The 12375-nt window shown below is 33.2% G+C and overlaps 1 protein-coding gene across 1 annotated transcript; it reads right to left on the bottom strand.

Moving 5' to 3' along the window:
* Nucleotides 1-3928: 3928 nt before the first annotated feature.
* LOC110939762 lies at nucleotides 3929-5231 on the bottom strand. The gene is made up of 2 exons (XM_022181328.2): nucleotides 4834-5231; nucleotides 3929-4225 (listed from the first exon to the last, which is right to left on the bottom strand). The coding sequence occupies exons 1-2, from the start codon at nucleotides 5200-5202 to the stop codon at nucleotides 4061-4063; spliced, it is 534 nt and encodes a 177-aa protein (XP_022037020.1). The 5' UTR covers nucleotides 5203-5231; the 3' UTR covers nucleotides 3929-4060.
* Nucleotides 5232-12375: the final 7144 nt, after the last annotated feature.

The following is a 12375-nucleotide window of genomic DNA, read 5'->3' as shown; positions in this document are numbered from 1 at the left end:
TGCGTTTTACGTAACTGGTGGTTTTTCTATTGCGTTTTACGCAACTGGGTTTTAATTTTTTTTAAATATAGCAATAGTATACTCGTTTTAAAGATAAAAAAACGCTCGTTTTTTTGGTGCAATTTTTATAAAAAAATAATGTCGTATGAAAGAGTTATTAACGTTTAAAAAATGAGGGGGGAATTGGAGGAGAGAGAAACTATTGGCTTGGATTGACTAGAATGCCCTTGAACAAACTCACGCGTCTCTTTTCTTCCTTTCAATTTCCCTGATTTAATCTTAGCCCTTGATTAACTTAATGGATGGTCAAGATCACTTCCTAATCTTCCTAGCCAAATAAACTTCCTATTGTATCTCCACCCTGCTTTTAATATTATTTATGCATGTCTGTTTATTTTCCTTTCTTTTTGAGTTATCTTATTAAACTTTTGATAATGCAATCGAAATATTTTAATCCAACGATATTAGACTTTTACAAATTACGAAACTTCCACAAAAGATTCAAACAAAAGTTACATTTTGCCAAAAGATTAAATAGTTATGTGATTTTTTAATTATGTTCATCTTACCAAAAGATTGATGATTTCATTTAACGTGGGGATAGTGAGTGGGTCATATCATGATTAAAGGTCCATTTCATTAGAACAATTTTATACAAGTGGATCGATCACTTAAATACAAGTGCACAGTGGCGGACCCATAAATTATTTGTTAGAGGTGTGAATGAAGTGTTCAACTATATTTTCAAAGGGTGCGGTCGGTTTTTTTTTGCCTAAAATATACACGAATTTTTTTTCAAGGGGTGTGGCTGCTCAGCTTGATCAAAGGGTAGGTCCGCCCCTGCACCTGCATAATTCTAGAATTAGAATATGATGTCTTCTTAAACAGGAATTGATATGATATTTTTGTTATGAATATGTCATACTCGATCGTATGTATGTATCATGGTTACGTGGTTTACAAGAATATGGGTACGAGTTAAATTCAACTTCATGTTTACGGTATAATAATGCCGTTGCTACTTATATGTAATATCAATATCAATAGTTAATATTATAAGATATAAATAAAAAAAAAAATATCTCTATAAAAAACAACTTAAAGACATCTTCACTAATCGCTTACTCGATCTTCAGATGTCTTTAAAAAATAACTTGAAGAAGCACGGAACTAATTTTAGAGTTAATTGGTTTGGTTTATGTTCCTTTCATAATGGTTAATCTTCTTTTAACTTTCTGAGCTCCGATTTGATCCAATAATCCTGCAAAACAGAACACCGTTAGCTCGTTAAGAGGAGAATATAGGGGTTTCCCTCTTAACCAGACTCCGGCGTGAGAATAAGTATCTGCTTTGAGGAAATAATTGTGTGTTAAGAGTGAGAGTAGAGAGTGGAGAATGGATTAACCTGTGCATGAAGATCCTCTATTTATAGCCGGAGAGGTGTAAGGAGAGATGGGCCGATGGGCCTTGGGCCGGAAGGTGACAACGGAGAATATCCTTCTTGTCTCACTGGTATCGACCGTTAGTGCCTTCTAGAAGATCTCCAGTGTTGGCGCACCTTGATTGGAGCCACGTGTCCCTGTTGTCGGCCTTGTTGTCCCTCTGCCATCAGCAGGCAAGTGGAGATCATGGGGCAGGTGTCGCCGTCCCCTGATTGGTGCCACGTAGACGTCCTTGTGTACTTATTGTCTCTTGCACGTCAGACGATCGCGGAGCACGATAGAGCACAGCCTGGTGGACACCGATTGACTCTTTCTTCTGTCACTTGTACCTTGCGTACTTTCTGAAGTGGTGTTGCGCTCTAACTCCTGCACGACCCTTTGCTGAGCACGTAACTAGCCCGCGCAGGGTTATAGGTGTGGAAGGCTTTTATTCAGAATGCTAAGTGCTGAAACTGATGTTCTCTCTTGTTTGGACCTCGCGCGAGGTCAGTCTTTGTTTAAGTAACCCGCACGATGCTAAGATTGATCAGCTTGCTGAATAAGGAGTATGGTCCAGCACGCGACCTGAATAGGTCTGTGCGGCTTTTTGGGACCATACCCCTTCACACTGCCAAGTTTCGTTTCGTTGACTGCACTTTGCTAGGGTATGGGTATCTAACCAAGGAGTTAGATTATTATGTATAGAATCAAAGGCGGTATTTGCCTTACAGTATTCAGGTGTGTGAACTGGTGCCTCTCCCTAAAAGGTTGAGGGAGCGAGTTCCGAAATAAACAATGATGTAAATCTAGGAGTAGATTAGATCGTTAGTAAAAACAAGAGAGATTATTATGTATACTTTGTATCTAAGCATTGTTCTGAAAAATTGTATACAGTTTTAAGAGCAAATTATAACCATTTGAATAAACCCAACCAATATTTCTTTTTTAAATAACAATAATTTCATCCAGTTAGTGGTTGTAACTTACAACAACATTCATATCTGACCCATCAAATTATGTGAGGGAGTTTTTATTTTATGAAAAGTGATTGTAAATAAATGAGAGGGAAAGTGTTACCGTTCATCTGTAAATTTGAGAGGACACTGTTCACCCTTTTTAATTTTTTAACATATTTAGAAAGTGGTTGTGAGTAGAAAAGAGAGAAAATGTAATGATAAAAGTATTATTTAATTGAAAATGAAAGAGAAAAGATAGTAATTTTTAGTAGTTTAGTTTTCAGATATTAACAAAATCTTCTGGTTTTGGTTTTCGTTTTTACATATGAGTGCGGCATGAGTATGTTTTCGCCTTTTCGGTCTTGCATTTGGGCTTTATTTTTTGGATCTAAAAAAACTAATAATAAATTTGGGACTTAAGCTTTCAGCCTGATTTTTTTTTTTAATTTTTGGGCTAATTTTGTTAACCGCTTGTTGATAAATATGGGCCTCATAATATGAATTTGTTTTGGGACTTAAGCTTTAGGCTAGAGATGGGCATAATCGGGTATTCATAAAACCCGGAACCGGTTCCAACCCGGAACCGGGTATGGATACAAGTGAGTGGAATCGGGTTCTCTGTGGAACCGGTTCCGGGTACAACCCGGGTACACGTCAATATATTTAGAACCGGCGTAACCGGTTTCGGGTACAATGGAACCGGGTACGGGTCCTGGTGGAACCGGTTCCGGGTACAACCCGGGTACACTTCAATCATTCCGTTTGAAAGATATTCATTTCGTTTGAATATTAATCATTTCGTTTGAATCAAAAACGGCTGCATGTGATCATAAATGAAATACAATTAATCAGATCCACTAACATTGGAGGTCCAATTAGAGTAATTACTTTGTCGGACATTGTCAACAATTGCATGTGAAATAATTAGGATTGTAAGTTTTTGAACGGCCCAATCATATTCCATTAGGATTTGTAGTTTTTCGGCCCATGTGGTCTGCTCATATAAACCATCGGTCCAATTAAAATCCATATCTTAAATAGTTGTCGGGTTTTTTTGTAATACCCGGAACCGGTTCCAGGTAGGAACCGGGTTCCGGGTATGCACCGGGTACGGGTAGGAACCGGGTACGAACCGATTTTATTTATAAAATGTGGAACCGGGTCGGAACCTACGGGTTTTTTGAACCCGGAACCGGTTCTACTATTAGCCGGGTAGGAACCGGAACCGGGTACGGGTCGGGTCCACTGGAATCGGGTAGGAACCGGTTTTTATGCCCATCTCTACTTTAGGCCTAAAACTTTGTTAACTACTTATTATTAAATATGGGCTTGAAGCTGTTGGCCCAGACTTTGGGCCGAAAATCTACTAACAAACAATCAAATAAGAGATTAAGAGGTGTGGTTTGGCTTTAGAACAAGTTATAACTAAACTGAACCGAACCGAACCATAGTTTTCAGTTTTGAAAAAACAAAAACCATACCATCAGCTTTTTCGGTTCGCTTTAGTCAATTAATTTTGTTTCGGATTGGTTAATCGGTTTTCTTTACCGCTTCTATGATCAAATGATAATCATTTAAATAACCGCGGCCAACATAATTTGTCAAATAACAAAAGTATCACTGACTCATAGGCTGTTGTAACATATGTTACAAGTGTAGAAATAGGGGATCAAAATAATGTTTTTATAGTAGGAAATCAGATTCATCCCATTGAAGAACAGGATCCATGTTCTGCTCTCTTTTGAGTTTGTCTTTCAGAAACCAATCACACACCTTCCCTGCATTTAGTTCTTCAATACTACACCCTTCTTGCTCTCCTATCACTCTCAAAAGATTTAGCGACGAGATCTGCAGTATAATGAATTGTTATATATGGTAGTGGACCCAAGAATCTCTCTAGGAGCAGTCTCTCTATCATCAGGGGTAGAAGTATAGTTTGTCTGCATCACACACTCTCAGATTCTACCAATGACTTTGCAACGGGTGAGATTTTACTAGGCCGTCTTCATAAAATGGCAATATATCATCATTTACAAATTATAAGAACCGAAAGTTTCGGTAGTTTAAAATATGAGTTTTGTAATGTTTAGATTGAATTGAAGTTTAAATTTGAATTATGTGTTTGTGAACACGGATTTAGAATTGGTGATTTGCTTTTGCTAAAACTTGACTTTTAGCGCTAATTGGAATGTAATTATTAGCGCTAAAACTTGAGAAATTTGACCATAGGAAAAAAAAATTTGGGTCCCTCACCGAATCACATTCTTAGAATATAAATATCCGATTTCATAATAATCGACGCCATGTAGGCTACATAAATGGAACGATATATGTCCGATAAACACAATCAACAATTAGAGGTTTTAACTAACGTGATGAGAGAACATACGTAGTTTAACCCTTGAATATTTTCAAAAAACAAGAATGCATAACCGTATGGAAACAATAAAACATACCGTTAAACGACATAAAAACCCTTCATGAGAGCTCAACCCGGACATTTCAACCATGCCGGCTTCTTCTAGGGTCAAGAAGCTTCGTCTCTCCGAGGTCGGTTTATCTTCTTGTCCATCAACACTAGCTCTCAATACAAAGTCATGTGTTCTTGTACTAGTTCTAACACTCGCATACTTATTTAGATTTTTTATTTGAGCATCACTTGAATATTTAGAGAGTAGTGATGAATGATAACTAGTAGTTTTGCAAAGTTTAAGTGCATTCATTGTGGTTTCAATGAATAAAATAAGAATTGAAGATGACACACTAACTACTAGATGTTGTACCCATTTTTCCTTATCAGTTATGTGGTTGTGTATGTGGTGCATGTGGAGATATGGATGTGGATAACCCTGCTCTCTCTTTTACCCAAATAAACAATTTTTTTTTTTATAAAATGTTGCAAGTTATAATACCACACTTTTATTATTTAGATAAAAAATTATATATCTTATTCATAACCGTTGAAAGAATTATTGGTATTTTGACGTAATCATAGAGTAGTGTATTTACTTACTTAATATATATTTTACAATTCGTTAAATAATTTCTACACTTTTTTAAATAGTTTTTCTTTAACCTCAAAAGAATTTTACATTTTTTTAAATACATAGGTGTCGATAAATAACCCTATTTAATTCGCCCTTTGGGATGCTTCAATTGCTTCCCATCGGGCGAACCAAAATGAATCCAAATCATCGTCGACCATCCAATATTGCTTATGTTATGTTTAGGCAATCCTCCCATTGCTTCATAGTTTCATTTCGGTTCGGTTCAATTAATTATAAAATTCGCTACTTTGGTCAAGAGCTACCATGGTTGTGATGTTGATCGGAAAAGACCCAAATAATTGTTACTGAAATGATAAAGGATGTGCAATTCATTCAATTCTAAATATATTAATACAGTAAAAGTTATTGTAACTACTTACCTATACTTCATCATATATTTTGTATCTTTATGCCTACAAACAAGGATAAGTTCGGTATCGGTACCGACAGTGTTTGATACGGTACGGTATTTCAAGGTAAAAAGTGTGTATCGAACCAAAAGTACTAATCCCGAAAAACGTAAAAAATGGGTACCGAATTGATAGCAACATTCGATCCATACGATACAATTCGATACTGGTACCGGTATTCTTTGGTACTGAGTACCGATTGCTTATTCTTTGTACCAATAATCAATTCAAATCTCATATTGGCTTAGTATTTATAGCATAAAGATATATAATATATGATAACTTATAGATAGTTAATTGCATTAACTTTGACTATATATTAATAAATTTGAATTTGACACGAATACAACCCGTTTAGCTAAATATGTTCATTGGTTCAACCCGAAACTTATCAATTTAAAGGGGTTTCTTGTTGACAAGTTTAACTAAGATTTTAAGCATGTGTTTTAATCAACGAAACTTTCTAATTTAAAGGGGATTCTTTTTAACAAGTTTAACAAAACAAAAGATAAAAGTACGATAAAAAAATTCAAACTAATTGATTAAACATGTTTTTACATTTTAGTTTCCTAATTTAAAGGGGGTTCTTTTTAACAAGTTTAACAAAATAAAAAAAAGCACGATAAAAAATTTAAAACTAATTGATTGAATATGGTTTTACACTTTAGTCAAATATCAACAAAACTTCCTAATTTAAAGGGGTGAAAAACTCTTATAGTTAACCAAGCGGAAAACAAACTTTTAAAATTTAAACCCTAATGTGCACAACTAGAGTTTATTCGTTAAATACATAGCAATACACACCTATATTTCATTTGCTAAATCATTTAGGCATGGATCCAAATATAAATTCAAAGGTTGAAGCTTCTAAAGTTAGTTCTTTGTTAGTTTTGTTTTACTAATTATACGTTTTTATATATTCAAGTTATGATAATATAGTTTGTGTGTTGTTTGGATCATTGCGTTAATTTGTACATTTAACATATTTTATTTAGAAGTTGATATTATATATAAATCTAATATATTAAGATGTTTTCATGAACACGAATGCACATATGATTTTATTTTACTCCTATGTAAATCTTAAGTTTTTTCTTTTTTGCAGATTCATTTCGATGAAGAACATACTGATTTGAACACACCAATAGCCGTACAATCGTCTAAGGTTGCGTCTAAGGTTGTACTTTTTTTTGAGGTTAAGCTTTTTTTTTTTTGTATAGCTTGTATATTATATTGTATGTGTTTTATTGCAGGATGACGTTGACGATAGTCTTAAATCATTTGTTATGGTGCAATGTTTAGTCCATACAATTTTGATCTTTAACGTGAATTCAGTGAAGAGGTAATATTCATATTTATTAATCTTCTTTTAACTTGTGTATTTAAATTTTGCACCTTTTTTTAAGGATCAGATATTTGAAACTCAAAGAAAAATAAAAAAGGCTCTCTAAATGGATATGGAGCCAAGTTATTGATCTAGGCACTTTTGATGACAATGTGTAGCATTTATGACGTATATATACCACAATGATTCTACAACAGTTATGATAGGATAAGAAACCAGTACCGCAATACAAAGTGTCGCTTCCGCTGCATTGCACGGGTTTTCTACTAGTATTAAAAAAATATGTAATACATAACATGAACTTATCCGATTGAACTAATTAAAACTTAATCAAGATTAACTGAAATAATATAAATAATATGTTTTTAGTCAAATTCACCCAACAGAATTTGTCACTTCATTAATTATAAGTAAGCCTTTTGGATTCCATTAAACTTTTAAATTAAGCACCATTATCAAAACTGAAAGTTTCCTTTTTATAAAACTATAAAAGTAATATATGTATGGTAAGGAGATTTTCAACAACCAATTACCCAATTACCATTACCATCCTCTTACAATTAGGATTTATAATTCAAATTTCGTACAAGTATTATATTATCTTTCTATCCAACCTCTCCTCTATATATATATATATATATATATACATATATATATATATATATATATATGTAAGAACCGCGAGAACTACACCCCACGGAGCGCCGTTCGCCATGATTTTTTTTACAAGTAGATGTGTGTATTATAAACACAGCCGTAAAAAATCATGGCGAACGGCGCTCCGTGGGGTGTAGTTTTTTACACCACAAGTTTGGTGTTTTTTAATTTTTTTTCTTTTTTCTTTTTTTTTCACCAAACTTGTGGTGTAAAAAACTACACCCCACGGAACGTCGTTCGCCATGATTTTTTACGGCTGTGTTTATAATATACACATCTACTTGTAAAAAAAAATCATGGCGAACGGCTCTCCGTGGGGTGTAGTTCTCGCGGTTCTTACAACTCGAGGTGGTTCTCATTCTAGCGGCTCCCTATATATATATAGGGTAATGCTAGACAGAAAACCCTCAAATTCTTAGAAAACTCTGGAAACCCAAATCTCCCCCCATTTTTACCCAACCTCCCGACATTTTTTTTTTTGAAAAAAATTACACATGTAATATACATGTTTTAGAGTGTTTTGGGCCAAAAAAAACAAAAAAGTGCCGAAGGGATTTTTTTTAAAAAAATAAACAAAATTCAGTGCCTAACATGTGTTAGACAAAAATGCTGAAAGTTGCTGAAATTTTTTTTTTAAAATTATCCCTTCGGCGCTTTTTTGATTTTTTTGGCCCAAAACTCTTAAAAACATGTATATTACATGTGTTATTTTTTTCAAAAAAAAAATGTCGGGAGATTGGGTTTTCTAGGGTTTTTTATATAGATAGGGTTTTCTATCTAGCCCTACCATATATATATATATATATATATATATATATATATATATATATATATATATATATATATATATATTAACCACTTAGTGGTCATAGATACATACACTACTTCGCATTCTTATTGTTTTCTTGAAATCAATTAAGTTTTTATTTGAATAACAATGATATTCCAAGGAGAACAAGAAAAATCACCAATGATGATACAAGTTTGAGTGTTCGTAGACATGGAGAAAAACGAGTTTGTAAACTCGTTCATCCATCAACAACGAGTGTTGGATCGCTTCCAAGAGATCTTTTAGTTGATATTCTTGGCCGGGTTGCATCTCTTCGTTCACTAATCTTTTTAATGCTAAACTCAGGTACGTTTAATAATCTAATGAGTTAATTGCCAAAATCGTCCCTAAGGTTTGGGCACGTTTGTCATTTTCATCCAAAATGACACTTTTGTACCAAATTGCGCCCAACGTTTGTAACTTTTGCCATTTTCATCCAAACCACTAACTTAGTTTCTTTTTTCTGTTAAGTTGAGGATATTTGGATGAAACTGGCAAATATAAAACCACGTGGACGATTTTGGCAATTTAATCAACCCCTTTTTAATTTCTTTTATTTAATTATTTTTGTTACATATATATTAAAAAAAAAGAATATACATGGAGTTTTAAGAAAAAAAAATTAATAGTTTTGTCACATAATTTTTATAAATTTTCATCCAAATCACTAACTCAGTTTAATTTTTCTGTTAGGGTGAAGGATGTTTTAAATTTTGTAAATTAAGGCAGAAATTAATTTAAAGCTTCTTTTTATAAATCGGTTTTATAAAGAGAAAACGTCATTAGTGTGCAACACATAACAATCGATTACAACGTTTAGTATTTATCAGTTGTAGAGATAGAAAAAAATTGTAAAATGTTACATTTATATATACTCATCATCATCATCATCATCATCATCATCATCATCATCATCATCATCATCGTACCCAGTAAATCCCACCAATAGCAAAGCAAAAGTAGGGTCTGAGGAGTAGGGATGAGCATATGCCACCGAATACCGATTCCGTCCCGATCCCGATCGGTATCCCAATCGGTATCCACTTTTTGGCGTTTTCGGTATCGGTACGGTACGGTATCGGTATTATACCGATACCGACCCTCAAAATACGGTATAATACCGATACCGTACCGTACCGATACCTAACCGACATGTTTCGGTATCGGTATCGGTACCTAGTTTGGGTGAAATTCGGGATCGGTATTAGGCGGTATCGGTATCGGTTCGGTATCGGATACCGATATGCTCATCCCTACTGAGGAGGGTAAGATGTAGGCAGCCTTACCTCTACCCCGTAGGATTAGAGAGTCTGCTTCCAGTGAGACCCCCTGCTCGATAGTAGTTTTGCATCAAGCCTTGGACATAAGGCACATAACACTCAGCAATCAGGACAAACACCGATTAGTGCATGTACCCTTTTGTCTGTCAGCTATCAACGCCACCACATGATGCATGATTAACCGTCCTCGGCTTTTAACGTTATTTTCATGAAATTAGTAAAATAACGTTAAAATTAGTGCACTTTCACTTTTACCCCCCGATGGCCCACACATATATACATATATATATATATATATATATATATATATATATATATATATGAAAACCACTAGTTAACGCGAAAACTCGAAAACTAATTAAAAAAAGCCAAAAAAACATACAAATTTTTTTTTAATTTTTTTTTGCAATCCAAATTTCGCAGGTTTTTTAATATAAAAAAAAATTCAAAAAAAAAAATTTTTTTTGTGTAGTACACATGTGTAATACTGCACATATGTATGTGTACTACACATGTGTATTATTACACATGTGCACTACACAATTTTTTTTTTTTTTTTTGAAAAAAAGTTTTTTTTTATATATAAAAACTAGCGATTTTTATTAAAAAAATTGAAAAAAAAAAATTTTTTGTGTGTTTTTTAGGCTTTTTTTAGTTAGTTTTCGAGTTTTCGCGTTAAAAGTGGTTTTCATTTGAACCTTCCCCTATATATATATATATATATATATATATATATATATATATATATATATATATATATATATATATATATATATATACAGGCCGGTTATCATACAAATAACCTAATCGTACATTATGTACGCTTCATCCACAGCCGTCGGATCATCTTTCTTAGACAGCGCGTTTTTCTATTAAATTTATCAACATAGGATTAATAAAAAAGAAACCGCCAAGGTTAAAATCGTCAAATTTAAGATCAAAACACCTGATAAACGGCAAACAAAACCTCAAAAATCATAACGTAAGATCCTAAATCAAAACCAAAGACGAAATTATAACAATTAATCAAAAATCGATCGATTCCTATTCACCAAATCGATCGATTCCTATTCACCAAATTCTTCTGAGAAAATGAACTTCTGATGAATGTAGAAATTCTGGATGGACTGACTATCGAAGAAGATGATGCAGAATGTCAAATCATGTGCGAAATCATCGACAATGCAAATGCAAATTCGGTAAAAAAAGAATTCTTTGAAATTTCATATAGTTTGCGAATTCATGATATGCATATGCGATTTCAGTAAAAAGTTAAGTACTCTATGAGATTTCATATAGTTTGCGAATTCATGATAATACACATGCGATTTCAAAATGTTTTCAAAAAACTTTTCATATAGTGTGCGATTTCAGATATTTTACACATGCGATATCAGAAAACAGGATATTTATATGTTGGTTTCTTACAATTTGCGAATTTCTTTCGAATCAAAGTGCGATTTTGAATAAGAACACTGCAAAAAAAAACTTTAAAAAATATTTTGTAATAAAAATGGAAAAAAAAACAAAATACCAATTTTAAAAAAAACTAAAAATAGTATTATTTTATATAAAAAAACTTAATTTATTAACGATGTGACTATAATTTGACATGTAATGATGAATTTTACAATAAATACTACTGAACTTTACCACCCTACCTATATCATAAATTTACTATATTAATATAAAAAACCTAGATATAACTACTTCCATATTAAGATAAATAATACGAAATAAAGACACACAACAAACAGACCAACAAAAATGGCAACTGAAGAATCAGAAAAAATCAAAAACATTGCTATCAAAGAGCTATTGTCAACAAGAACGTTGACAGAAATAAGCACTGATGTCAGCTCTTCTCATCTGGTTCTTGATGTGCAAGGAAAAATTCTTGAACAAATCAAGAAAAATCAAGATGTATGGGAACAGCTACTTCAAGAACCACAATCAAGCTTCAAAGACAAAGCTTTGGATCACATAAAAGGGCAATCTCAAGCTGATGACTTAGCCTTCTCTTTCCTGACAGATGCTCTGAAGACTGTGAAGGAGAAGATGGAGTTCAGCTCTTCTGAACGAGACAAAATATTTGCTCCAAGTAACTAAAATCTCTTTTTAATCGTTTTGTGGTTGTGGCTGTGTTAGACAATAACTATTATTATATTTTGGGTACATGTTTTGAACACATATTATGTTTGCTCTTAATATTAAATCGCATGAATGATATAGCCATCATTGTCACATAAGAAAAACAAGATAACTCACAAATCGCATGTAATAAAAGTGAAATCGCATGTAAGAATGATTATAAACCGGAGATTATAAAATCGCATGTTTAAAAACTATAATCGCATGAAAACTGATATAAACAGATGAATATAAAAAGCGCATGTGTTTAGTATAATTCGCATGTGCATTTATAAAAAC

Source organism: Helianthus annuus, chromosome 5, assembly GCF_002127325.2.
Source record: "Helianthus annuus cultivar XRQ/B chromosome 5, HanXRQr2.0-SUNRISE, whole genome shotgun sequence".
NCBI lineage: Eukaryota > Viridiplantae > Streptophyta > Magnoliopsida > Asterales > Asteraceae > Helianthus > Helianthus annuus.
The sequence above is the reverse complement of the archived record's forward strand: the minus strand, read 5'-3'. Positions and strand labels throughout refer to the sequence as shown.

What these genes read in the sequence shown, in the direction of transcription:
- LOC110939762 (XM_022181328.2), bottom strand. Translation starts at nt 5,202, where the DNA reads ATGCACCACATACACAACCACATAACTGATAAGGAAAAATGGGTACAA. An exon ending in GGTTTTTATGTCGTTTAACG is followed by an intron (nt 4,226 to 4,833) that starts GTATGTTTTATT and finishes ATTATACTGCAG; the next exon opens with ATCTCGTCGCTAAATCTTTT.